Source organism: Rhinopithecus roxellana, chromosome 15, assembly GCF_007565055.1.
Source record: "Rhinopithecus roxellana isolate Shanxi Qingling chromosome 15, ASM756505v1, whole genome shotgun sequence".
Taxonomy (NCBI): domain Eukaryota; kingdom Metazoa; phylum Chordata; class Mammalia; order Primates; family Cercopithecidae; genus Rhinopithecus; species Rhinopithecus roxellana.
In genome coordinates this window covers 34,397,129-34,425,096 of record NC_044563.1, presented here as the reverse complement: position 1 = coordinate 34,425,096, position 27,968 = coordinate 34,397,129, and the positions used below count along the sequence as shown (strand labels likewise).

Here is a 27,968-nt window from a genome sequence, read left to right as displayed (position 1 = left end):
AGGATACCAAAAAAAAAAAAAAAAGAAAAAAAAAAAGGAACCATTACAACTGCTCATTGGAGGAAATGGGGAGAAGAAAAGGCATGTGTATACATTAGGAAAGGCTAAGAACAGATACAGATAATAATGATGTATTTTGCTACTTTAGACCAAGGTAGCTGAGCTATTTTTTGACACTGAGTTAAATAATTATCTGAACTTCTTAAAACCCCTCTAGGTAGCTCTGACATTAGGATGCTAATGGAAAGTTCACTATAGATAAGAACCAAAGCAACAATTTTAATTTCCCTTCTAGACTTAAGTCCTGTTTATCAATTGAATATATAAATCATAGAGCCAGACAGGGTGACTGGATCACATGTAGATAAGGGAAATGGATGAAGTCACTCAGGGACAGCAAAAATCAAAACCAATGCATAGCTTAAAATGTAAAGGGTATACAGAATAGAAATCAGTGGAGAAATGAATAAGCAACTAAATCTTGATGGTTTTTTTACATAGTTCACATCTTGTTATGTTGGTTCTTTTACATGAGCTTACAATTGAGCCAGATGGTTTGGGGTTTTTTTTTCAAATATGTATAGTTTTTCCACCTTGATTTCAAGATGTTCAAGGAAAGCAACCTCTTCCCTTTCTTTTATATTTTCCTAGACCCACCACAGCTGGCAGTCCTCAGCATATAGTAAAACTCAATACATTTTTGATTTACTGAATTTCACCATGACAAAGAATTCAACTTTCTACAACGGCCCTACCACAAAAAAGCCCAAATCTCTCAGAAAAAAAAGCAACATTATAATTTCCTACATGATCTTGTGTAGGTATATCTACTCTCACAAAATTCTTTACCGGAAGTGTAAGAAACATTGCACTGTCATTGGCTTTCTGAGAGTATTGTGTCAAGTCATATCAATGAGAAAAAAATTAGTGAAACTGGTGAGAGAATATGAGCCAATAGCAAATTTTTTAATGGATAAATAGAATGCCAAACACAGACTCTCGTAAGGCACTGATAGAATAGGAATTAGGAGCTAAGGATATACAACTTTGGGGGCAGATACAGAACCCAAATAGCTTTTGGCATCATCTGCTACAACTACTGATCAGCCTTTATAATTAAGGATAGAAGGATCCAAAACATGGCTAGAGTACCACTGCTGGCAGATTTCAGAGAATAGCTGTAACCAAAGAAGAGCAGTCTCTTACAGGCTAGAGAGTCACAAGATTCACACCCATGGCCACAAAACAGTGAACCTTTTACTGGGGATTCAAGTTTAAAATCACACAGCTTAACAGCAATGTTAGTTTTACCACTAGGTGGCAATGAAACAGCTGCATTGGGCTGACACGATTAAGTTTAAAAACTGCAAATCCAGACAGAAATTCCAAGATTTGTAGTACATATTTTCATTTTAGAAAAATTATTTTATATACAGTTTAGTTTACAACAGAACATGTCATTATCTGATTCAATATGTATGTTAACTTCTGATGGTTTTTCCCACTCTACACTGAGGAAATTCATGCAATAAACCTAATTTTTAAACACTTTCATCACACATCTTCTGAAAAATGTAGATATCTATCATGAAAAGAGAAATTATGGAAAACTAAAAATACTTTTGAAGTATTAGTATTCTACAGAAAGCACTATAAAATGTTAAGTATTTTAACAAAAAATGTTAAACCTTTAAAAAATGACTAATAGACAACAATTCTAATTTACTTTTTAAAAATGTTTGGTCAAAACATGAAATGGCATGGAAACACTTTACTTTTAAATTACAAGTTACATTAATATTAATATGTGCAAAGTAGTTTCAATGTCTTGAATAAACATAGTTTACCAAAAAATTATCGAAATTCTGATTTAGATTACATTTTAGCAGATTAATCCCTTTTTACATGTATCAAAATAATAAACAATAATATTCCTCAGTGTATGGCACTTTCTGTAATTATTTCTGCTTTCTTTATAAAATAGGACACAAACATATGACTTACTTAAAATCATAAAAGCTTTATTATTGTAATTTCCTTTTTTCATCAAAGGGCCAGATATGACAATATTTTTCAAATGATAGACAACATTTGTGAGTATGCAGTAAAAAAAAAAAAAAAAAAAAAAAACTTAAAAAACTTATTAAATCTCAAATTCCCAAGATGTTCCCCCATATAAGGTGGGAGCTCATATCATCACATGTAACATTACAAAACCTGTATTATAAAATTAGATGAATAAATAATAAACCTATACTATTACCAAATTCATAAAAGGATCGACTTACCAAATTAAAATCAGCCTATTTATTCCCTTTGTATAAATAACCTAAAGTTCCTCAGATTTTTATTTCCCAGTTTCCTACAAATGATCACAATGCCTTTTTATAGATCAGCTTTCCCATAGTTTCCCTTTCATTTGGCAATCACTTCCCATATTTACTTTATTTCCCAGAATAATCTCCCCCTCTTGAAAACCACACAAAGGTAAGAGAACTGAGGCATGATTTCTAAATAATTTCTATAATTCATAATTATTTCCCCATAATTGAATTTCATTTTTGAATTATTATAAATCATCCTGAAATCCAATAATATAAATCTCTCATCCTGTCAGTCTATTAAAATATACAAAACATCATTTAAGATGGTTAACACAAGAAAAGATAACTATGGCAGCCTTCATAAATCAAGCAAAAGATTTCAGAAAAGTGTTCAGTCTGTCATCTCTAACTTTCACTAGAAAATTCAGGGAATGCCACTGTTACAGAAGGCATAATTGCATATTCTAAAAAGTGAATACATGTGTACATGTAATTTATATCTATTCGGTATCATCTTCTGATAAGTAGCTGTACAAATAAAAGGACAAAAGACGCAGATGATGAAAACACATAATCCTCAAACCACTTCAGATACATTTTGTGCCTGTATTTCACAGGACCAAGTCTGAGAATTCAGAATACAAAGAAAATTAAGCCATATTGCAGAGTTTGTCACAAACACAATGAGCAGAACAGTAAAAAATTGAAATGACATTATTGACTTGACTTGGTCATCTTCTGTTTATTTCTGATGGTGGCTCGAAGTTTACGTATTACCAGTCTATCAGGTAGAATCATATCACCTTGTTGTTCTAGATAATCCAATAAATTTTCAGTCCATTGAAGAGCAGCTGCATGATTAATATGTTTCTCTGGAATTAGTTCAATTTCTTCCTCCTCATTTTCACTGGATTCATCTGTCTGGCCTTGTGCTCTTCTGATGATTTCGCTATCAGTTAACACTTCATAGCCTGGTTCAGTACTGTCTACTTCAAGCCATTTTTCAAGGTTCTCAGTAGTCACATTTTCCAATCCTTTGGTGTGTTGTAAAATGGTAGCCACAGTAGCCACAGAAATATCTTCATCATCAAAGTCCAAGCTCTCTTTCTCCTCTATCATAGGGAGAATTTTCTTCCATGCTCTGCTAATGGTAACTGGTTTTACTAAGTTCCATGCCATTGCTATTTCATAAAGCGCATCCAACAGAGTTAGCTTCTTCCAGAATGATTTCAGGTCATTACCTTCTTCCAAGTTGTTCTGGAGAAGACCTGCACGATAATTTCTCTTCATTGTTGCTATGACTCCCTGATCTGAAGGTTGAATCAATGAGGCCACATTAGGTGGTAAATATTTAGCAAATATTTGGCCATCATCTGACCTTAGGACATTTTCATTTGGATGTGTTGGTGAATTATCCAACAAGAGCACAGCCTTTTCCTGCAAGCCTTTAGATCTTAAATACTCTCGAACTTGCGGCACAAAAATTTTATCAAACCATTGTCGGAAAATGGAAAGATCCATCCATGCACCTTTTTGGCTGAAATAAGAGACTGGCAGGTTTAAGGTGTCAGTTGATTTAAAGGAGCGAGGTTTCTTTGCTTTCCCCACAACACAAAGTTTAAGTTTGTGTAAACCTGTTGCATTGGCACAACACATGATTGTGACTCTTTCTTCAATTGATTTGTGCCCAGGGACAGTGCATTTACCTTTGATTACTGAAATCCTAGAAGGCAAGCACTTCCAAAAGAGTCCAGTTTCATCTGCATTGTAGATTTGCTCAGGCTGTAAATTCTCTCGTTCAATAAAATCTCGAAAGTTGTTACAAAAATCTTCCACCGCAGTCTCATCTCCATTTAATCTTTCATTTCTAATGTTAATCTCTCTAATGCTGTGCCGCTGCTTAAAACGAGTTAGCCAGCCGGCAGAGGGGTTAAAATCACCATCCATTCCCAAAGCATAAAAGAAGAACTCTGCCCTTTTTGCACAAATTGGTCCAGATATGGGATTCCCTTTTGCTCTTTGCTGGTTGAACCATTCCAGCATTGCCCTGTCCAATTCCTCATACATGGATGGCTTCATAGATTTCCTCTTGGCCAAAAGACTTGTGGAATCAGAACTGCTTGCATAAGTTATAATCTTTTCCTTATTTTTTCTTATATCCCGAACTGTTGTTTCACCAATTCCATAAATCACTGCCAGTTGTTTGGAAGAACCTCCGTCTTCAAGTTTCTTTATTATATCAAGCTTATCTTTAATAGTCAACACCACACGCTTCCGTTTCCCTGACATAGCGAGGTTCTGGAACTCACCCCACACTCACAAAGTAGCAATCCACAAAATCCTTCCTTCTCTTACACAGGCTCACTTTAACAGTCTTAACACACTCAGTCTTTCAACCTTACCAGCAACCTGGTGGCCCTGATCCCCTCCCGGGCTGGGGTTGGCTGGCAAACAGACTGCAGAAGAAGGTGAAAGAGGAGGAAGTTTGAGAGAACAGGCCTTTAACTTATACGGGCAGTAGCGGAGGCCCCATGTCACCGCGGATAATCCGGATTAAAGCCATGTGTTTTATTACCCCAGCAGCCGCGAGAAACACTATAGCCCCATCGTGGCCATGAACCTCCTGCACGTCTAGATCCCGGGTAACCGCCCGTCACTAACCCCTGCCACACCCCAAAGTTACGGCAGAGAGCGGAAGAGCCAAGGAGTCAAGGACTGGCACCCTTCCTCAGGACGGATATGTCAGAGTCCTTTCCCAGGAGCAGGGCCCTCCCGCCCCGCAGCACCAGTTTCCCGCCCCGGCTTTAGCCAGGACAGTCCTCCCAGTCCCTCAAAGCCCGCCAGGCCCCTCTCCCCACCTCTCTTGCAACCAGGACCCGCACAGCTCCCTGACTACCGCGCGGCAGTCGCTCCGCCCCAGCCACGCTCCCGGAAGACGCTCCCTCCCGCCGCTCGGCCCCGCCCCTCTCCCCACCCAGAGGCGGGACTTCCCTTGGTTCCCGGAAGTGGGCAGAGCATCCCTTGCCAGGTGCTGAGGGCGGGGGCGGAGGCGGAGGCGCTTTGAAAGGTGAGAGCGCGAGTGCTGTGCGGACCTGTCTCCCGGCTGGGACTTGCTTTAGCTCCCACCGCTAATGGTTTATTAGAGAGGCGGGGGAAGCCGTGCCTCCTGGCGGGCCAAGAGGAAAAATTCCCGCGGGTGCTCTTTGGGTGGGTCGGAGCGGGCCCGTCAGCCCTTTGCGCGGGTCAGAGCGCTCCCCTCAGCCCTCTGCGCCTCTAGCACTCCTCAGCTGAGCTGCAGTGTGCGCGGTGCCCGTTATTTCCGCCTTGGGGAGGTGCTTGAAACTGATGTGGGGAGCTCGGTTGGTGATTTCTCGGGTTTCTGGCCTTTCCAGACCCTTGTAATTGTTTTCTCGGTGCAGAGCCCTTTTGGGGTCTGGGGGTTTCTATCGTCCTGCGCACGTCATCGCGAAGCTCGGCCTGAGGGTATGGTTTCCCAGCTACTGTGCTCCTCCCTCCTGGAAGCCCAGTGACGGACTAGTGGGCTAGCAGGCGCTGCGTTCCTGCGTCCCGCCAAAGAGGTTTGTAATCATGAAAATCACCCTTCCGGGTGTTAATTCCTGAGAGGATCTATTCCTCTGGCTACCGCTCATTCCTGCTGGATTAACCTCCATTGTTAACGGATTTTAATGAATAATATAGTTATCCCGGAGACCATTCCAGCAGGATCCACTTTGCGAAATTGTGGACTGTTGGGCTGTGATTCTAAGTGGAGGAAATAGGCTTTCCTCTCTTTATGTTTATTTTCTCATATCCTATTTCTCTCATAATTCTGCTGTCCTGTTTTCCTGCCAATAGAGGAACCAGAATAAATTTATTTATAATAATGTGATAAGAACTTGGTCATAATCATACACTGTAGCCCTCAAATCATGTATTATGCTGGCTTGTTTTTGGTGTCCCTAGTAATTTCATCAGATTGTGAGCTCCTTGGGAGCAGAGACCATGTTTATTTGATCTGGTGGCAGCAGAGTTAGTTCCAAGCAGGTCCTTGCATTTTGGTAGATATTCAATAATTATTTTTTGGCTTATTAATCTTTGCTCTCCAAACTGCCATATAAAAGAAAACATCAAAGACGAGTGATGTTTTACACACAAAATAGATCCCTTCCGGTGGAATTTCAAATAATGACTTCGGGTTCCACTGCCTTTCAAATCACTAAAGTGTTAACTACCACCTGCATTGTTTATACAGCAAGTAGGTGATTTCTAGAATGAATCTTTTCTTGAGTATGAATTAACCTCAAAGTTTAGAAGGAAGTATATTTCTTATGAGAAAGTCAAATGGCATCATCAAAGTACTTTCTTTTAGCTATAGAGGTACTGTGTTAGAGAAAGAACACAAGCAATATGGATTATTGCCTTTAATATCTATTCTTTGGCAGATAACATAGCTATGTATGTGCATCTTATATTAACCATGAAACACAAAGATGTGATAATATTAATCCTTCTTCATTCACTTATTTAATGCTTTCTGTTTGGAGTCGCTGATTTTCTCTTTGCTTAAAAGTAAGGTATTACAGAAGCTCGATAAAATTCTCATTTCAGGAAATTAAGTGTATGTTCAGCATATGCAGAAGTAACATTCATTTGCATGGATTCTTTTTTGAGTAGGTTGTAAAGACCAAGAGGTATCTTACCCATCAAACTAGCTTTCCTTCACATTCCCTTCCGAGGTTCACACACCTTTTCCCTTCGTTATCATTCTTCCATTCACAGCTAATATAGTAAAGCTACCTACGATTTAAAAAGAAGAGCCAAACATATTCAAATTATCTTTCCTTTTCAGTAACAGGATTTTTGATCTTACTGATATAAATGATCGTTTTGAAATATGAGAGACCCTGGCAATTTGGCAGTTGGCCCAATGAAACCTGATTTATTTTGTTTAAATAAAAGATGCTGGCCGGGCGCGGTGGCTCAAGCCTGTAATCCCAGCACTTTGGGAGGCCGAGACGGGCAGATCACGAGGTCAGGAGATCGAGACCATCCTGGCTAACACGGTGAAACCCCGTCTCTACTAAAAAAATACAAAAAACTAGCCGGGCGAGGTGGCGGGCGCCTGTAGTCCCAGCTACTCGGGAGGCTGAGGCAGGAGAATGGCGTAAACCCGGGAGGCGGAGCTTGCAGTGAGCTGAGATCCGGCCACCGCACTCCAGCCTGGGCGACAGAGCGAGACTCTGTCTCAAAAAAAAAAAAAAAAAAAAAAAAGATGCTGCATCGGGCATTCAAATTCTGCAGTTTTCCAAAATAGTTTTTTCATCAGAGACTGCCTTTCTTCGAAATTTTACTTGGGCTCATTGGGGACTCCTTTGAATTTTGCGATTGGTGTTATTAATAAGAGATAGAGGGAAGTCTGCAAATATTCATCTCTTTTGTATTCTTTTCTTGCCTAGGGGATAATAATTTCCAGAAGTTTCTGGTCAAACTCATGTGCAGTAAAATTCAGTTACATAATTTTTTTAAAAGCATGTTTGTACATTTTAATCGTTATTTTTCTGAAACTAAAATATAGCATGAGAGATAAAATAATGATTTTTAAAAGCTTAATTTTTACTACCTTGTACAAATATGATATTGGCAGCAGTCATTGTGTGGCACTGGACAGGGAATCAAGAGACCCGGTTTCTAATCCCTGCTCTGTCACCAACAAGCTGCATGATCTTTGGTAAGTCATTTAAACTGTATGCCCTTGGCTTTGATATTTATACATAAATATAAATATCTTCCTTCTAAGATCATTGTCAGGATTTAAAAATCAATGTGAAAATGCACTAAAAACTTAAAGTTTCTTTTACAGCTTAACTGTGCAGTCATTAAGTTTTTAATAGTGTGACATTCTTAATCATTTCCACCATTGTCATAGGAAACACCTGTTTCATGATAAATAACTGACATTCTGGGCATGTTATAGTTTTGTAAGATCATCATCTATTGTATATGAATTTGCTTTTGGGTCCTAATAAAAATCATCTTTCACTTTAATGTTCTTTACTGTCCATATTTGCTTTAGTGTATCTACTGCAACCATATTTGTCATTGTTTTCGTAAATTTTTTTCATTGTTTTTCCCAATTCAAACATGTTTATTAGAAAACCATACTTTATTATTACAATGTGATATACTACACGTGCACATATGCACACTTAGCTTATGCAAATTTATGTGTTTACAAATACTTTTTTGTACTATATGGCTTAAAAATATAAGATGCCTAGTTCATGTGGTACTTAACCAAAGAAACAGGAAGCTGTTTAAAACCTGGAGGAGAAACTGGGTGCACGTATTGTAACGCAGTATAGTGTACACAAAACCATACTTTAAGAGTAATATAGAGGTTTTTTTAAAAGGTTATTTTGACTACACACAATTTTCATCTTTGCTGATTTTAATATAAACCTTTTGTAAGATGCAACCCAAGGATAATTTCAAATAGCAGACTGCCCAGTTGACCAGAATTTGTTAGATTGCTATTACAATGTTGGTTGTATTTTATAGCAGTTACTGTCATAAGGTTATACTTTGGGCAGTGGCTCATGCCTGTAATCCCAGCACTGAGGCCAAGGTGGGAGGATCACTTGAGGCCAGGAGATCAGGACATAGTGAGACCTTCATCTCTACAAAAAATTTAAAAATCGAAACAGAAAGATCACTTGAGCCCAGAAGTTCAAGGCTGCAGTAATCTATGATCATGCCACTGCACTCCAGCCTGGACAACAGAACGAGACCTATCTCTTAAAAAAATAAAAGTTGTATTTCATCCTACACCCTGTAATTTCTGCTGTATAATCTTGGCAGCCCCGTTCTGGTTTTACATGAGGTGTTAACCATTATACAGAAAATGTTATTGCCATATAAACATACCAGAATTTGTACAGTTAAATGAGCTATATCCTCTCTTCCACAATCTATAGGAAAAAAGTAATCCTCTTGGAAAGCTAGAAACACCATCCCATTGCTCAAAAAATTTTTGGCATTGAATTTTTGTAATTACTTTCAGAATTTGCTGCACGTTTTTTGAATATTTTTAATGATAGTTAATTCTCATCTTCTTAAGTTGAATTTCATTTCTGCAAGCTGCTAACAGGTCTTTATAACCGAGACAAGTGAATTAAGTGGGTGTTAAAGTCACTGGGATAAAAAAATGAAGTATGATTATTTTCATATTTTTAGATTTTTTATAGTGTGTGGTTTGTAGAAAGACTCCAGGAATATTCTGTGCTGTGGTGGAAATATTGGAATAATCAGCCTCATAAGGTGATTTCTTTGGTGGGGATAGCTGTTAGTTCAATGTGTACCTCTAACACATGTATTATGAGGTCAGTCTCATTACATGGTCATATTTCTATTCCTTGACAACCACAGAAGTACATATGTTACTTTATTTTCTAGTTATCTTACCTGTCACTAATTGTTCTTTTAATATATACTTGTGTTAATTTTAATGGAGTTCATTCTTTTCTAAATGATATACTGAGAGCTTTTGTTTTCCTTCCCAATACCATGCTCTGCTTTGCCGTGAAACTTATTTGTTTTATTCACTTAACTACATTATTGGATTGCTAGTTAAGTTTTCTATTGGTTATATTGTATCTTTAACTTTGAGGGGAAAGCCACTCCCGTTTTACTAAGGTATAAAGAGGCTGCAGTCTTAGTGGATTATCTCTCAATTTTGCATTGCTCTCTTTTTTATGTCATTTGTTACTTTATAACTGTCTTCGTGTAAATTGATCTTTTATAATTTATATCATTATTCAGAATCCTTTGCCTACAGGGTGAGTCATCCTGGTAATCCCATTCAGTTTTCTATTCATTTCTCCTTTTTTCCAGCATAAAACTCTTTTTTGTATACCTTTTAAGCCACACTTATTTACTGAACATACCATCTTCTTTCTTAAAGCCAGAGTTTTGCCCTTACCATATTACTTGCCTGACATCCCTTTTTCTTTCATTCTTTCCGTTCAAATACAATGAATCCTTCAGAATGCTATCAGATCACATCTGTTCAAGATAAAGTGAAGCACTTGCCTTACTGATCTCCCTGCATCTTTCCACTTTTATTGCAGTTATTTATGTTGTTCATTTGATACCAAATACTACTTTGAAATTTTCTTACTTATTATATGTTTTAGATATTTTAGTTCTACACATAGATTATAATCTTCTGAAGGACAGGACCATGATTTTTCTATGTATCCCTTTCAGCACAACATACAACATAATTCAGAATAGATGTTCATATAATTATTTCATAGGCATTCAGTAAATTATTTGTTAAATTAATGTTCTACCATCTTCACTCAGGTATTTCATGTGATTTTGCCTTTGTGGACCATTAAATAAAGCCAAATAAATATAATTTGTACCATAAATGCATTCATTGCTCTAATCTGGTTATCACTGTTATATTCCTAACAACTTTATTTTGTAGAAGCTTAAGTGAAAATGATACGTGTTAGAAGACATGAAACAAGGAAAAATTCTAAAAGTCACATGCCTGAGCAGAAATCTCGAGTTGATTGGAGGCGAACTAAAAGAATTAGTATCTCACAATTATTTGATAGTGATGAAGAGCTTGATAGTGAAGAATTTGACAGTGAAGAGCTTGATAGTGGTGAAAGTGTTGATAATTACGAAAGTTTTGAAAATGATGAAGAGCTTGATAGTAACAAGGGACTTGATTGTAATAAAACACCAGGAAGTGAAAGAGAGCTTAACTTAAGTAAAATTGAAAGTGAAGGAAACAACAGTAAGTGTCTCGTTAACACTGGCAACAGTTCAACATATGAAGAAGAAACGAACAAAACCAAACATAGGAATATTGATTTACAAGATCAGGACAATCATGTAAGTCAAGAGGATAAAGATCTCAACAAACAAACTGGACAAATAATAGAGGATGATTTAGAAGAAGAACACATCAAGCGAGGAAGAAGAAAAAGGCTGTCCTCTGTGATGTGTGACAGTGATGAGAGTGATGACAGCGATATCCTAGTTAGAAAAGTAGGTGTTAAACGTCCACGTAGAGTGGTTGAAGATGAAGGTTCTTCAGTGGAAATGGAGCCAAAAACTCCTGAAAAAACATTAGCTGCACGAAAGCGAGAACAACTTCAGAAGCTCAAAGAACTCTCAAAACAAAGATCTCGTCTGAGACGCAATAGTGGTAGAGATTTTGAGGTGTGTTATATTTTGTTGAATTTGTTATTGTTTTTCAGTTTTTTTCTTAAAGTATTTTATATATAAATCAAAGTGCTGAGTATGTTCCATTTCTCAATAATTGTAGAATTTATTCTTTAATCATAAGTATTCTTGAACATGTTTGATTACACTATTGTATGTAATATACTATTTTATGAGCCTCAGTCCATCCTTTTTTAAAATTGAAAGACTATTTGTTATTTTATATGATCTTTCCTGTTTTTAACTTCTTATAATTCTAATGTCCATTTTAAACATTTTACATCACTTAACCAAGGTATATTCTTCTTATTAATAATTTCAAAAGTTCACCATTTAATATGACAAAATTATTTTTAACTTTAAAATACGAATTAATTTCTATGGATCATTTTTTGCTGTCAGATTTAGTATTTTAATTTTATATCCAACTTACCATTTTAATGGCACAATTTACTGAAGCATTTATTTTAAATTAATTAGGGCTCTGAAAAGAAATCCTGCCCAAGCAGTGATGAAGATGATGAGGAGGAAGAAGAGGATGATTATGAACCTGATGAAGATGGAGATGATAATAGTATCGATGACTTTGTAGTGCAAGATGAGGAGGGTGATGAAGAGAATAAAAACCAACAAGGAGAAAAATTAACTACATCACAACTGAAATTAGTAAAACAGAATTCTCTTTGTAAGTTCAATATTAAGAAAATGTTTCATGAGTTGTTCTTATGATATTATATCAAGTATCAAATTAGCCTTTTAATATTATGTTCTGAATCATTGACTAGGAACTGTGGTTTCATTTTCAGATAACCTTGTCAGTTTAATAGTTTATTCCAGTGGTCTCAGGAACCATTTAAATTTTTTAAAATTGCTAACCCCCAACACACCTTTACTTCAATGAGTTATGCCTGTCAATATTTACCATTGTAGAAATCAAAACTGAGAAATTTAAAATATATTTATTAATTCATTTAAAATAACCCTTAGTAAATATATTACATTAATGTAAATAACAATTTTATGAAAAGTAACTATATTTTTTCTCAAAATGTGATAAATTACATTGTTTTACATTCTTGTAAATCTTTAATGTCTAGCTTGTAGAAGCCAGCTAGATTATTTTATCTGCTTTTACATTCAGTCTGTTGTAACATGTTGTTTTCGTTGAAGTGTGTGAAAACAATTTTGCCTCACACAGGTAGCTGGAAAAGGGAGGAGTATTTTAATAGTATTTTAAAAATAATTGTTGATATTCTTATTTGATACTGTGCCAAAATTTGACAAATGATACTGCTTTCTTAAAGGTAATATGGAATTCAAAACCATATAAATGAACTTTTAGTGCTTGCATTACAGCCATTGGTCTGTCTTGCAGTTTAAATAGATCATTTCCCCATGCATGATTTTGTGATTAAAATGCATCGGTCATTTGGAAAATACTGGTTCACTGGATGATACAGATCCTCCAAAATGTTGACATATTTCATTATATATATATTTTTTTAATTATATTCATTAATATCACCACCAGTCCTTTGAGAATATTTCTCAGGTATTGAGAAGCTGTCAGGCTCAGAATAGCACATACGATTTTTTCAAAATTCTGATTTCTGCTTTAAAACTTGATTGTTTTCATTGGCGACAAAACACTGTGAATTGTTCTTTTTTAACTGACAGGCTTACTTTGTTCTTTTTTGAGAAAAGTCTGACGGATTACCAAGTCTGAATAACCAGAGCTTGTCACTCCTTCTTTCAAATAAAAATGGTATTTCATGAAGAATGAGGCTTCCCCCAAGCACACACAGTTGCACAGGTGTTTTTCCCTCAAAACAATCATTGTACTTTGGTATGCAGTATAAGTACTTTTTGTGCACTTTCCATTTCATCCTATAGAATACTTCAAAGATGTGTACTTCAGATTCAAGATTTAATACAATTAATAATTTTACTACTTCAAAGAGGACATTCTTAAGTGAAAGTGGCTTTTTTACTGTGAGTGCATAGCAGTAATGACAGTAATGATTATTAGTAGTTTGATGCTACCACCATGATTCAAGTTAAGGGGCCAGCTGCCTTATTATTTGAAATCACAGATTTCCTTAAATGGACTTGGGCACTATCAGGGATCTGCAGACAAACACTTTGAGAACCATTGGTTTTATCAGACCTTTTGAAGCTTCTCTCAAACAGTGTAACCTATCAAAGATAGGACATTACTTACATGAAAATATAAATCCTGGAACCTGAAAATGTAAGCTATATTTATTATTATTATGATTCCTATAATTCTACAAAATTTCAAAGATTGTTTTTATGATGTTTTACAACTCTGGTAGGAACAGGCTGTTGGATGGATACATTTTTATTTTTTTTCTTTAAGTACATTCTTTCTAAATATTTCAGAAAAGGCCATATTGACTAAAATAAAGCATAACATGACTTGATTTATATCTCATGATTTATAATAAAATAGTGGATTTTGAGATATGAATCAAATTTCAAGAAATTTGGCAGTTATAGAGATGCCAGTTACAGTTATCTCTATACAGTAAGTTAATGAATGTTTTCCTTATATCAATAGGCACTGGTTCACTTGCCACCTGGACATTTAAATTAAAGGGCTACTCAGTTAGGAGATATCCTATTCTGGGTTATCTAGAATGTGATAGAACATTTGCTGAGAGATGCCCACTCATATCAACTCCTGCCAATTAATGGAAATAAAAGGCTAGCATATGGGAACTTCAACTTCTCTACACTTTTTAGTTGTTGGTTTTTTTAAGGGCAGTTTTGGAGTTACAGAAATACTGAATGGAATGTACAGAGTTCAAATATAACCCCTCACATACGCAGTTTCGCCTATTATTAACCTCGTTTATTAGTTTGGTACCTCTGTTACAATTATTATTAACAGTAGTTCATACTTTACAACAGGGCTCATTTTTTAGTACCTTTTATGGGCTTTGACAAGTGTGTAATGACATGTATCTACCATTACACTATCATACAGAGTAATTTCATTGTCCTCAAAATTCCCTGTACTCTAATTCATTCTCCTTTCCTCACTCCTCTGAATCACTGTTTTTACTCTCTGCATAGTTTTGCTTTTGCCAAACTGTCATATAGTTGGAATCACACAGCATATAACTTTTCAAATTGTCTTCTTCCGCTTAATAATATGCACTTAGGTTTCCTCCATGTCTAAACGTGGCTTAATAGTACATTTCTTTTTATCGCTGAATATTTTTCATTGTACGGATGTACCACAGTTTTGTTTATCCATTCACCTATTGAAAGGCATCTTGGTTGCTTACGAGTTTTGGCAGTTGTGAATAAAGCTGCCGTGAACATTCGTGTGCAGGTTTTTCTATGGCTATAAGTTTTCAACTCATTTGGGTAAATATGAGGAGGCTTCCTTTAAATACTGAAGCTTCCTTTTAATACTGAGCATCTGTACCTCAGGAAGATGTATACGTTTTTATGCAATGTATTTTATCTTGTGTATTCTTAATTACAGCTTCTCATCCGGCTCTATTATCTAGTCAGTTCTCTTTATTTTCAGTGATTTTATCCCTACAAACTCTTTTTCCTCAACTTGTAACCAAGTTCATGCCTTTCCTCCTTTGAGTTGGCATGTTCATTTAGCTACTATTTTAAATTTTATCTTTTTGTTCCCATTTCCCAGTACCTCTACAAAGCACTGTATTCAGGCTCTTGCTTGTGTCAGTCCAGTGAAATTGTTCTTACTAAAGTTATTGATACCCTCCTAGTTGCCAAAATACCTTTAGTTCTTATATTAACCAGGTATTGTCATGTACTTTACTACCATTGACCACTCTCACTTTCAGAATGCTCTTCTTTTACCTTCTGTGGTACCCCCACTTTCTTGCATTTCCCTTTATAATATTCCTTTCCTCTATTGCTATTTACCATGTAAATTTTGATGTTTCCAGGGGTTCCATCTTCAACTATCTTTATTTTGCTTGTGAGTTTGGACAGTCTCTCCCATTACTTCAGTCCTTAAGCAGAAATTCCCATTTATCTTTAGCCAAGATTTTTCCTGAACATAAGCCTAATTTGTTGTTATCTTATTGAAGATTGTTATCAGACTTTCAGACATCTCAGGTTCAGTAGGAACAAAACTGAATGATTAAGAGGTAATATGAAGGAGTTTTGGGTGGTGATAGAACTGTTTTGGTGTTGGTTATGTAATGTTATGCATTGGCCATAGAACTGTACACCAAAAAGAGTGAATTTTATGGTGTATAAATTAGTAAAGCTCAATAAAACAAGCCATGTGGGTGCCCCTACTTCCAAAAGACAAAAACAAAACCTAAATAGTTAACCAGCTTCTCTTTTCTGTATTTCTAGTACCCATTAGAGTTTGTGACACATTATAGGAACTCATTGTTAGTTGGTTAGATGATTAAGCATATTGGCTAAAGACTCCTGAATGTTACAGTTCAAGACTCAGAGAAATGTTGGACATCAGAGTTTTTCAAACATTAGAGAAAAAAATACACATATTCTAGAGTGATAATTTATGATTGAGTTGATGTTTTTAATATTTAGCAATTTTCAGCTATATCTAAATATAAATAAAAGTTAATATAAACAGTTCTCAGTTTACCAGGGAATTATGTTCTAAAAATTGCTATAAGTTAATTCTTACATTTGAAAATCAAACTACAGTTTCTCATTAAAACAGTAACCTATATGATAAATAATGAACACCACTCTATGACTTGGGTTAAGTTGTAACTAGGCTAGTATTCCCAGATTCATTCTCCTGCCAATGAATCATATTCAACATATCAGAATTTGGGAGAAACATCTCCTAACTCTAAATTCAGTATTTCAGTTGACAATCGGAATCAGTAGTCCATGCACTTTCCTTTTTGAAGTGAGCACTTTTAACCTATAGGAAGACATTTTGTAATTTCCTATCTGCCATTTGGCTCTGAGAGATGCACCACAGACTAGTTTCCCTCTTGCTACATAGTTGAAGACAGTCATAGTCTTTTTCTTTTATTATCAATCCCTGTTAGTGTCTCTTTATATTTATTGTGAAACTACAATTCTTGGAAAAGATATGGTAGGGAGTAAAAGGACAAAATAGCAGTGGTCCATTGCATACCACGTTTACATAGTTCACACACTAAAAATATTGTATGCAGGTAAAGAGGAAAAATCTTCAGATTTGTGGATACCTTATTTACCTAGTACTCTATCATATATTCAGAGTGACAGAATCAAGTAGTAGAAATAAGAGTAGAATACATTTCAGTCTACTATGCCTTGCTAGAACAGTAACACACTTAGTCTCCATCTACTAATTAAAGGAAATCATTCTATTAACACAATAGAGAATGGGCCTAAAACAGACTCAGAACCATTTATGTTAAATATTAAATTTTAGAACTTTCCCTTGTTCTAGGATAAGTAAAAAGTACCTGTGAAATTTATTGCAGTAAAGGTAAAGGTAGACTCAGAGGAAGAAAATAACTGAAAAGTGTTTCATTAAAGGAAACAAGAAAATGCTATAAAGCATTTGCTATGCAGTCTATGAAAAAGAAGTTATAAGGAGAGAACAATTTGAGGTGAAAGGGAGCTAGCTAAAAGAATTGCCAAAAATTTTAAAATGTGAAGTCAGAAATAACATCTATTGAAAGCAGTCGATAGCAGATTTAACAGTACAGAAACTCTCATGAGTGACAGGAGATAGTTAAGAAGTTCTAGGGTAGAGAAGAAAAAAAATAGTTGTAAAGGAGAAGATAATAAAGGACTAGAAACAAAGACCCTATTTTACAAATTTGGGGGAGGGGGTGGCAGAAATACAGAACAAATGGAAATATAAGGGAAGAAAATTGTATAACTTGAGTTAGATATGTAAAAAAAAATTTGAAAGTACTAAAAATCACCATATTTTTGGATGGGAAAACATAAGATATGAATTCAAAGTTATTATAGAAGAAAGTATTCTTGAGGTATTTTCATAACGTGTAACACGTTTATGTAGATTAAAGAGGCCCACATTCCTAATAAATTGATGAAAATAGTTTTGCAAACAGATATATGAATTGTTTCTGTAATTATAGGAATAAAGAAAAAGATCTCTAATCATTCTTTTTAGAACTATAAAAATAGCTTAATATTAGAAGTCATTAATATATTACATTAATATATCAGTAGAGAAAAAAACATATAATTTATTGAGATTCTAGGAGAAACATCAGTAACATTGAATGCCCATACCTGGCTGTTAAGAAAAACAGTTGTTAAAAAATTAGTAATAGGAACATATGTCCTTTACATGACAGTATTTTAAACCAAGAGACAACAGCATACTTAAAATGAGGAACATGACAAAAATATTTTCTACTAACTTTGTTCTAGATGTTTTGGAAAATGCAACAAGACATAAAAACAAAAGAAATATAACTTGAAAAAGAAAAGACATTTGAACATTATGTGTGTGTGTGGGTGTGTGTGTATTATGTACACACATTTAAACCAAAAGTTTCTGATTTAACCAAGGATACAGAAGTTAAGAGAAGGGATATAAATACTTTGAAAGCAGGAGTAGATGTAGCATATCTTTTCATGGCTTGCATCACATTCTTTTTGCCCTACAGGGATGAAGATGGGGGAGATAATGTTAAAGTAGAAAAAGAAATCAGTTTCTTGCTCTGCCTCTGCCTCATATACTAGGCTGATACCTCCATTCCAGAAGAAAGTGTGTCAAGAATCTACATGCTTTTATCTAAGCAAATATTTGTAAACATTCTCTTGGTTCTTGAAATAAATTTAACACTAGCAAGACCACATCCTCCTTGGGGTTGTGGGAGACAGCAGAGATAGTGTCCGGGAATCCTTTAACGGTGTCCATCTCCAGCTCTGTAGTGTCCCAGGAAACTTATCTCCCGGAAATATCCAAGATAATCTGACTATTTTTAAATTGGTAAAAGATCTCAGAAAAATCACCAGATTCACAGTAAGTGTGTAACTCTCAGTGGTTGTCTTGCATACTAACAATAATTACTTAAGTGATATAATCAGGAAAAATTCCATCTACCATGGCAACCAAAATAAACTTCCTGAGCCTACTATTAAGAAGAAAAGCACAGCTTTGTAGATAAAAAAAATACACTTCACTGTGAAACAGAACAGAAAACATGGATAAGCAGAGAGACAAGCATGTTTCTGAAAGGTAATATGCGTAGAACAAGAAGTTATTTCTTCTGAAACTAATTTTTTTTGGTTAAAACTTTGCAAAACAATTCTGAAGAATGACAGCCAGACCAGTAGGAAAGGCAGATGGTATTACAAAAAAAAAAAAAAAAAATCGGCCGGGCGCGGTGGCTCAAGCCTTTAATCCCAGCACTTTGGAAGGCCGAGACGGGCAGATCACGAGGTCAGGAGATCGAGACCATCCTGGCTAACACGGTGAAACCCTGTCTCTACTAAAAAATACAAAAAAATAGCCGAGCGAGGTGGCGGGCGCCTGTAGTCCCAGCTACTGGGGAGGCTGAGGCAGGAGAATGGCGTAAACCCGGGAGGCGGAGCTTGCAGTGAGCTGAGTTCTGGCCACTGCACTCCAGCCCGGGCGACAGAGCGAGACTCCGCCCCGTCTCTACTAAAAAATACAAAAAGCTAGCCGGGCGAGGTGGCTGGCGCCTGTAGTCCCAGCTACTCGGGAGGCTGAGGCAGGAGAATGGCGTAAACCTGGGAGGCAGAGCTTGCAGTGAGCTGAGATCCGGCCACTGCAGGCCACTGCAGTCCAGCCGGGCGACAGAGCAAGACTCCGTCTCAAAAAAAAAAAAAAAAAAAAAAAATCTTGGCATATATGTGAAATTAGTATGTGGTATAGGATACAAGGAAATCAACGAAGAATGATGAGACTACCAAATGATTGGCTATAAGGAAATTGATTACTTTAGAAAAAAATAAGTTATGCATAAACACAAATATAGTTTCCTTTTTTATACTTTTTCCAGTTTTTTAAAATAGTCATGGGGAAAGCTTATTTAAAATATTTAAAATATTGTTTAAAACAATATTCCTGGGACATTCCACAGAAGCTCATTCAATATAGGGATTAAAGCACTGAGAAAAGCTCTGGAGGAGAGCTGAGCTCTAAGCCTCATTTTTGCCTCTGTCTAATTGTGTCACCTTGGATAAGTTATTTTGTCAATGAGAATGCCATTTTTCTTGAGATGGGAGATTTGAATTTTATTTTCTCCAGTTTTCCATCCAAGTCTAAATTTTGTGTTGTGACATATATCAAATCTACCATGTATAACAATATTTAACTAGGGGATAGGAACATATAATCTAGAGTTAGACTGGGTTCCAGCCCTAGTTCCGAAACTTACTGTTTGGTCTTAGGAAAGTCTTTCATCCTCTCTTTATTTCAGTTTTCCCAACCAGAAATGAATCTAGGGTAATGGTAGTATCCCACAGGCTTGTTGTGAAAAATAAAGCAGTTCACGTAAAATGCTTACAATGATGCCTGGCATATATTTTGCTCAGTAATATTTTTCAATTTGAAATTCCAGGAGCATTATCCCACTACCATCCACCAGTCCACTCAAGCATAAATAAATAGAAGCCTTTTTCCTGACTTTTTTGAAGTGCATTGTTACACACTGATAAAAAAAAGAATCTTAGGGACAAAACTCCTCAAATGATTTTGATTTCTGCCCTTTTCATTTCCTCTCAGGGTCTTTGAAATAGAACAGCAGTTCTCAAGACTAACAGATGAGTAGCATTGGACATAAGGACAGTCAAGAATGAGACATTCAGTAGGATGAAATATTCTATTGCAACTTGTATGATAGTTAAACTTAGGTGCACATGGGATGAATTTGATTTGTTTCTCAACACATCTGTTAATATTCCCAGTGTTTCTTAATACCATTTGAGAAATGCTGTTATACATACAGTTTACATGGATTTTAACGCAAATAAAATTGCCCAATATTATATCCAGAGTTTGATAACAGTCTAGTCAAAGTTAAATTCTATTGAAGTATTATTTCATTTTTTAATTATGCTTTACTGATTTTTAAGAAAATATTATATTCATTAAAGGCCATGATTATTGCCTTTAATCATAGGCCATCTAAAGGCTAATAGCCAAATGATCTGCTATTGTCACTGATTTTTAGTATTACTTTTTTTTTATCTCTTTAGCACTTCTATAGGTGTCTCCTTAGAAAAGAATGCATACTAAAATGTACCCTAAAGTCTGAAAGAGAGTTATACGGCCCTTTGTGTAACTAAAATATAAATGAAGAGGGTTTTCCATGTTGAATCCCATCTTTCTTTATACTTCAAGTGGAAGGAGAGTCAAAATCTATCCATGGTTGCTAATGATAGGTCTTATTTTGCTTTAATCCCTTGTCAGACATCTTCTATATTTCTTGAAATACTCAGTCTGCCCTTAATATGTCCTCACAGGTGCCCCGAGCAGGACATATATTCTACAGTGACTGTTGGATCAAGGAAGGGGTCGTGGTTGATAGAGAACATTTCCACAGTCATAATAAACTCTGATCCAAAAGTAATGAGAATAGTAGGAATCTTCTCTCTTACCACTGCCTGGCCTGTCACAACAGATGATGTCATGTATGAGATTTGGTTAGTGAGAAAGTGGGCTTAAATATGTGGTATGGGGAAGGAAATAGACAGGTTTTCTAAACTGATGTAGAAAATCCTAAATCTGGGGCAGCATGAAAAGGGAAATGAAGTTTTTGTAGCCATTGGAGTTCTGGCTAAGGTAGCAGTTCCCTGGACAATTTCATATGTAACATGTTTTAAAGAATAAGACATATTAATCTGTCTTTGGAGGTTTTCTCTCTTGTTCTTTCTAAGTGTCAAATTGACAAATATAGGTGTTCAAGGGATAATTTTTTATTTTTTTACAACATATTTTAATATTCTCTGAACAGTTTTCTTAAGTTCAGGAAGTGAAGATTTGAAATTACAACTAGACAGTTTGGATTGGAAGCCAGTAAGTTTGGAAAATGGAGATTTGCTCCGTGACTAGACAAGTCATCGAGGAAGCTATAAAATTAGGATGATTAAGCTGTTTCTGCTATCTCTAGTTTTAATTTCTTAGCATTGGAGAATGGAACCTATTGTATTCAAGAAATTATTTTGTCTGCTCTGTTCTAATATATATTTAAAATTAATTTCAGATTCTTTTAGTGACCACTATACTCATTTTGAAACAGTTGTGAAGGCTCTTCTGATCAATGCTTTAGATGAATCTTTTCTGGGAACATTATATGGTAAGTTAATACTATGAATGAAACAATTGGTTTTTATTTATTTTTCCAATTTTAAAACAACCTCACTTTTAAAACTATGTAGATTAAACAAAACCATCGATGATCATTTGTAAGACCTTCCAGTGTTTTCCCTGTAGGATCAACTACATCAAAACTCCATTCACGTAAAATGCTTGTTAGTGTTCATTATCTGAGATACGTGGAAGGTAAGTTTGTGACAGGTCCTTGCCCTTAGAGAGTTAACAGTGAATTTGACAGTATAACACCTAAAACAGCGGAGTGTCTTAATACCCATGTGCCAAACCCAGCCTCCCTGAGCTCTGAATTTCATTAAAAGTTCCTTGCTGTTTTCTGTTTTTGTGCCTTTGTCCATGCTGTTTCTTCTTAGAATAGAATCCCTTTTTGTCCCAGATGTTTTAGGTGAGTATAAAAACATTTCTACTATGAATCTTATCTATGACCCAGTCACGTAATATTTGTCATTCTCATTTGTGCCACCATCATTCTGAGTATGGTAGTACTCAGTGCTCATTTATATGCACTTTTCATCTTGTATTGAAAATGTATTTTTGCTTTCTTCCCTTGTCATAGTGCAGGAGCAAATTTATGTGTGTATATATATATATGGGGATATATATATCCCCATTTCTCTTGCATCTAGCACAGAATCTGGCATTTAATAGACTATAAATATATTGTATTGAATAACTAATTGCCAAATAAGATTTCATTTACAATATATTGAACACATATTTATTGAATGCTTACTATAAGCTAGGCATTATTTGAGGGCTGGGGATATGACAGTGACTTAAGACATGTTAGATTCCTGCACTCATGTTACTTATAGCCTAATAGGAGAGACAGACAATAAATGAGTAAACAAAATATAACATAATATGATTTCAATGAGTAATTAGTTCTTGTAAAAAAAGAGTAAAATAGGGTAAGAAGATTGAGAATAAGGGAAGGTAAAGTTTATGTTATATACTAGTTAGATTAGTCAAAAATTCTTGGGGTAACTTTTAAATAGAAACCTGAATGAAACAAAGGGAACAAGTAATACTTGGACTACTTGCTTAGCAGAAGGCGAAGGAGGTGCTAAGGCATTTAGGAAAGAATAAGTTTGGTGTGTTCAAGAACAACTAGAAGGCCTGTGTGGCTGATGTGGAATGAGACAGGAAAGAAGGAAAAGAGAGGAGTTTGGAGGAGTAGGCTGAGGACAGAAGGGCTTTGTAAGCCATGGTAAGGTGTTTGAATTTGTGATTATTTAAAGAAACATGATAAATTCATTAACTAAATAAATTAATAAAACTTCAAATAAAACAGAAAAATAATGCTTAAATTCATACTATGACAGATATATGTAGAGAATATACTATGAACCAAATCAGGAAGGCAGTAACAATTGCAGCATGCTAAAGAAGAATGAGAAAAGGCCTAGACAGAAAAGAGTATTCTGATTTGTTGATACAAGGAGTTACCATGGGATCAGTAGAATAGAGTCAATTGTAGACGACCTTGAAAGCCTATTCAGAAGTTTGAACTTTATCTGGAATTCAGGGGCTAATTTCATGTCAGTTTTGTGTAAGAGAATAAAAGATAATTTGGTAAGCTTTTTCATCTGGCTTTTTTTGTTATCAGAAAATAATGTTAAAGCTTGATGCTTGCAAAGAGAACTTTTTGAGACAGAGTCTTGCTCTGTCACCCAGGCTGCAGTATAGTGGTGCGATCTCGGCTTACTGTAAGTTCCGCCTCCTGGGTTCACGTCATTCTCCTGCCTCAGCCTCCCTAGTAGCTGGGACTACAGGCGCCCGTCACCACGCCTGGCTAATTTTTTGTATTTTTAGTAGAGATGGGGTTTCACCGTGTTAGCCAGGATGGTCTCGAGCTCCTGACCTTGTGATCCACCCGCCTCGGCCTCCGAAGTGCTGGGATTACAGGCGTGAGCCACTGTGCCCAGCCTGTCCTATTTTTTCTTAATGTTCTGATGGAATGATTTTTTACTTTTTTTTTTTCCTAATTTAAATGCTTCCGACCAAGTTGGGAAGAAATTTTTAAGTATTAAATTGTTTAAATATTTCTTATTAACAAAATGGTTTTTTTATTGTTTATCCTCTGAACAGATGGCACAAGGCAAAAATCATATGCAAAAGATATGCTAACATCTCTTCATTATTTGGATAACCGCTTTGTTCAGCCTCGTCTAGAGAGTTTAGTATCTAGAAGTCGTTGGAAAGAGCAATATAAGGTATACAGTTTGTTTTTGAATCTCTTCTTGGGGGTGGAGGCAGCAAACCTCTCAGGATTTTAAAATCCAAACTGAATAATCTTTTAAAATATTGTCATTTCTTTGTTAAATAATCAGCTTATTATTTCTCACATCTTCTAAAAGCTATTATTGTTTTAATCGTTCACATTAACTATATCTATCCAATAATTAAGTGGTTCCAAATGATGAATAACTTTAGAACATATCCAGGGCTTAGCCCATCTTTTAAAATGAGGAGATTGTCTCACAGGGTGTTGTTATGTCAGAAAAGAGAGTTCCATAGCCAAAGAAATTTGAGAACCAGTGGATTTAATGTAAGCTGGTTTCTTTACTGGAATACTTTTCCCAAGCATTATATGTGAATTTATACTATAAATATTCAAAGGGGGATATGTAATGCAATATTCCCTAAATTCGTGTTTTACTCTATGAAGCTCTGTTTATGAAACACCTGTTTACCTCTTATGATACCATATTGTGGTGGGTTATACTGAATTTGGATAATATGATGTTGGAATAATAACTGTAAGATACCAAGAAGTATTAGCTGAAAAATTGAGACACAGATGATTCAGTAAGATCTTAATTAGGATGAGCTGGGTTATGCTACAAAAGATAAAGAATATGACAAACAAAATAAACCAACAATAAAATCCCAATGGCTTAACCCAACAAAGTTTGTTTTCACTTATATATCCAGTGTTAGTCATCAGGGGTGCTCTGCTGATGGTAGTCACTCAGAGAACTGAGCTGATAGAGGTCAATAAAGGTTTCATCTTAACATGTGCTTCCATGGAGTACAGCAGAAGCAGGAAAGGAAGGTGATTAGTTATTTATTCAGCCTGAATTTCAGCCTGTAAGTAATACATGTCATAAAGTGCCATGAAGTATGAGAAATATGAAAAGTTGACCACCAGAAAATACAGTTTTCAATCATATAACATAAAAAGTAAACTGTCAGTATATTGGATACTTAATTACCATCCAGCTGGTAGAGGATATGAATGTGATTTAGTAACCATGCTAATATGCTCATTGTTTGCAGTTCAAATACTGTATTAAACCTAATCTATGCTACCAATTAGAATAGTAGTATCTAGCACAGGCCTAGAACATAAGCAGAAATACTCAGGGACAAGTAACTTCATAGCTTAATAATGAAGCTTATTTGTGAATACCAAGTGTTTTCTTAGTTTGTTTACTCATGGATAACTGAGCTATTAAACTGTCCATATGAATACCAGACACATGGCAGACCTAGTGCCGACTTTTTTTTTCCACAGGACTGTAGTAAGTTATCATAGGAGGATTGAATTATTTCTGGAATATTTTTGTGGAAAATATATAATTCATACAATGGAAAGTGAGTGTGATTTTTTTTCTCAAGTTTTAACTAGCCTACTTGAATTATTTTTCTTATATCATCCTACATTGTTGCTGCTTCTATTTTTAACTGATACCTCATTAACACTAATTAGAGATGAGAAATGGAAAAGAAGTAGCAACCACATAAGTGTAAGAGATATGAAACTAGTTTTTTCCTAGTCTGGTTTATTTTCATGCAATAGCCAAGATTATAAATTTATTTAAACGTATCTTGTAAAATACCTACTGTGTGCTGAATATTAAAGTAAGAAATGCCAGGGTGTTTTGCTCTTATATCTCTTTATATTGTGATTCCTAAGATGTTTTAATTTGATTAGATTCTTATTTTTATTTTTATTCTTTATCTTTTAAACATTTTTTATATTTTTTGTTTTCAGGAGCGGGTGGAAAATTATTGTAATGTAAGTATTCGTTTGAAGAATCCTGAAAACTGTTCCTGCCAGGCTTGTGGACTGCATCGCTACTGTAAATATTCAGTGCATTTATCAGGACAGTTGTATAACACCAGGACCATGAAAATAGATAATTTCATGTCCCATGATAAGCAGGTATTTTCTTCCCTCTAATTTTAATTTTCAGTATTTAGAAATTTTTCGTTCATAAACTTGCACAGATAACCCTAAGTATCCTAAGGAGAATTTGACCCAAGTGGAAACATTTTTGGCATATAGTCCACCAAATTGGCAACCCACAAGTAAATAATGGAAGATAGCTGTTCATCTAATATGAGAGAATTCAAAAAACACTGTACTTCAACTAGACTCTGTTAGAAGTATGTCTGAGTCTAGAGCAATCACCACATAGTTAAGATGCTATTAATTCTGTATGAATAGAAAAAATTGAAGAGTAAGTGTTTTTTAGACAAGAGCATAGCAGTATAATGTGAAATGATAAAAAGCACAGATGCTGGCAACTTCTATTTATTTTTTCAATCTTTATAAGATTGCTGCATTTACAAATGCAAAAATTACATTTATAAATGCAAAAATACTGAGAGCTTTTTCTTGTGAGTCTACATATCCATGCAGGAGGTGTATGTTTAGAGAGGTAGAGACCCAAAGTTGGCTCCGAATCCTCTCAGTCAATTATTAAGATGGAAATATAATATTTATCTGAATTCCTCTATTAAACTGGGTAGTGATTTCTCAGTATTATTGAGCAGTAGTTGACCAGATCCCTCTGAGAGATCTGGGTTGCAAGAATGACTTAGAAGGTTTTTATGGAGATAATGAATTCAGAATTGGTCGGTAATGTTTTGTTTGATATGTCACTATAAAAATATAAATATATAAATATTTAATAGTCATATGCACATTTCCCCATTGTTTAAAAACTGATCTATGACTTTTTATGACATAAGATACTTGGAGTCCTAGCAAAAGTGATTTCATACATTAGGGACCATGTTCTGTTATGCAGATCAAATACATCGCTGTACATTCATGGTCTTTGCTATCTGCAGCTAATCCTGAAGAGGAAAGTAGAGTAAGAAAATCACTTCTAGAGCTCTGACATTCCTGTGAAGTAGTAAAGATTCTATATAAAATAGTTATTCAAATATTTAAAAAAACAAAGAATAAACTGAAAGCATGAACTAAAAGCAAAGAACATCAATATTGCCAGTCACATGAGAGAACTATAAAAGTTAACAAATATATGGGAAAATGCTTATTCTGCATGTAAGGATATATAATTAAAACTACCTTAAGATGCCAGTTGATAACTATTAAAGTGGCAAAGTATTTTCAAATCAAATGATCAAATGCAGTGCTATCAAGGTTGCATTGAAACTAGTAAGTTCATGGAAAGTAAGATTCCTAGAGGAAAAAAGGAGTAATATATATCTTTTAAAAATACTAGATTTTTAGAGCTAGAGTCACAAAGCTATATACATACTCAATGTCTATAAGTTTATCTTTTGCAAAGCAGTTCAGTAAAAATCAAATGGTATAATCATGAAGTTGATAAATAATGCCAGTTTGAAAGTATAATAGTAATTAGTATTTGCACTGTCTTGGCATCTGATAAAAATGTGTGTATACATATATAACTGTATGTGAACGTTGTTAGTTATTGTGTATGTTAAGAGAGTGTGATTGTTTTTAAATGAAATTGTTTTTTCAGTAATTTTTTCTTTAAAGTGAAGAATGGCTTAAAATTTATTTTACATCCTACTTCAATACAATGTAAATGCATATATGGAAAGAAAGAAAGGAAGGGAGGGAGGGAGGGAGGGAGGGAGGGAAGGAAAATAAACGTAGTTATGATCCAGAGCATTAAAGAGATTGTTTGTAACCCCACACCCATCTTCAAGTTATTTTGAAAACTAATTCTTTATTTTGTGTTGCTGCTTGTAGTTACATAAAATTGAGACTCTTTAGGATTAACTAGGGTTCTTTTTGAGGGTGCAAATAATACTTTTAAGGAATTCACTTAACATCAAATTTGTTT

General features: G+C 35.1%; 2 protein-coding genes across 5 annotated transcripts in view; one reads left to right on the top strand and one right to left on the bottom strand.

Moving 5' to 3' along the window:
• Window positions 1-1,700: 1,700 nt before the first annotated feature.
• JRKL (JRK like) lies at window positions 1,701-5,260 on the bottom strand. The gene is made up of 2 exons (XM_010375426.2): window positions 5,183-5,260; window positions 1,701-4,780 (listed from the first exon to the last, which is right to left on the bottom strand). Exon 2 carries the CDS (start codon window positions 4,611-4,613, stop codon window positions 3,039-3,041), a length of 1,575 nt encoding a protein of 524 aa, XP_010373728.1. The 5' UTR covers window positions 4,614-4,780; window positions 5,183-5,260; the 3' UTR covers window positions 1,701-3,038.
• A 73-nt stretch (window positions 5,261-5,333) lies between these two features.
• The window catches only part of CCDC82 (coiled-coil domain containing 82), a 33,883-nt gene continuing 11,248 nt past the window's right edge, over window positions 5,334-27,968 (top strand). Inside the window, exons 1-7 of one of the 4 annotated variants that reach the window (XM_010375427.2) lie at window positions 5,334-5,391; window positions 5,744-5,902; window positions 10,816-11,561; window positions 12,045-12,249; window positions 21,767-21,859; window positions 23,986-24,110; window positions 25,895-26,065. In XM_010375427.2, coding sequence (XP_010373729.2) covers window positions 10,830-11,561; window positions 12,045-12,249; window positions 21,767-21,859; window positions 23,986-24,110; window positions 25,895-26,065 — 1,326 coding nt within the window. In that variant the 5' untranslated portion in view covers window positions 5,334-5,391; window positions 5,744-5,902; window positions 10,816-10,829. The other 3 variants (XM_010375428.2, XM_030918072.1, XM_030918073.1) reach the window with 3 other exon arrangements.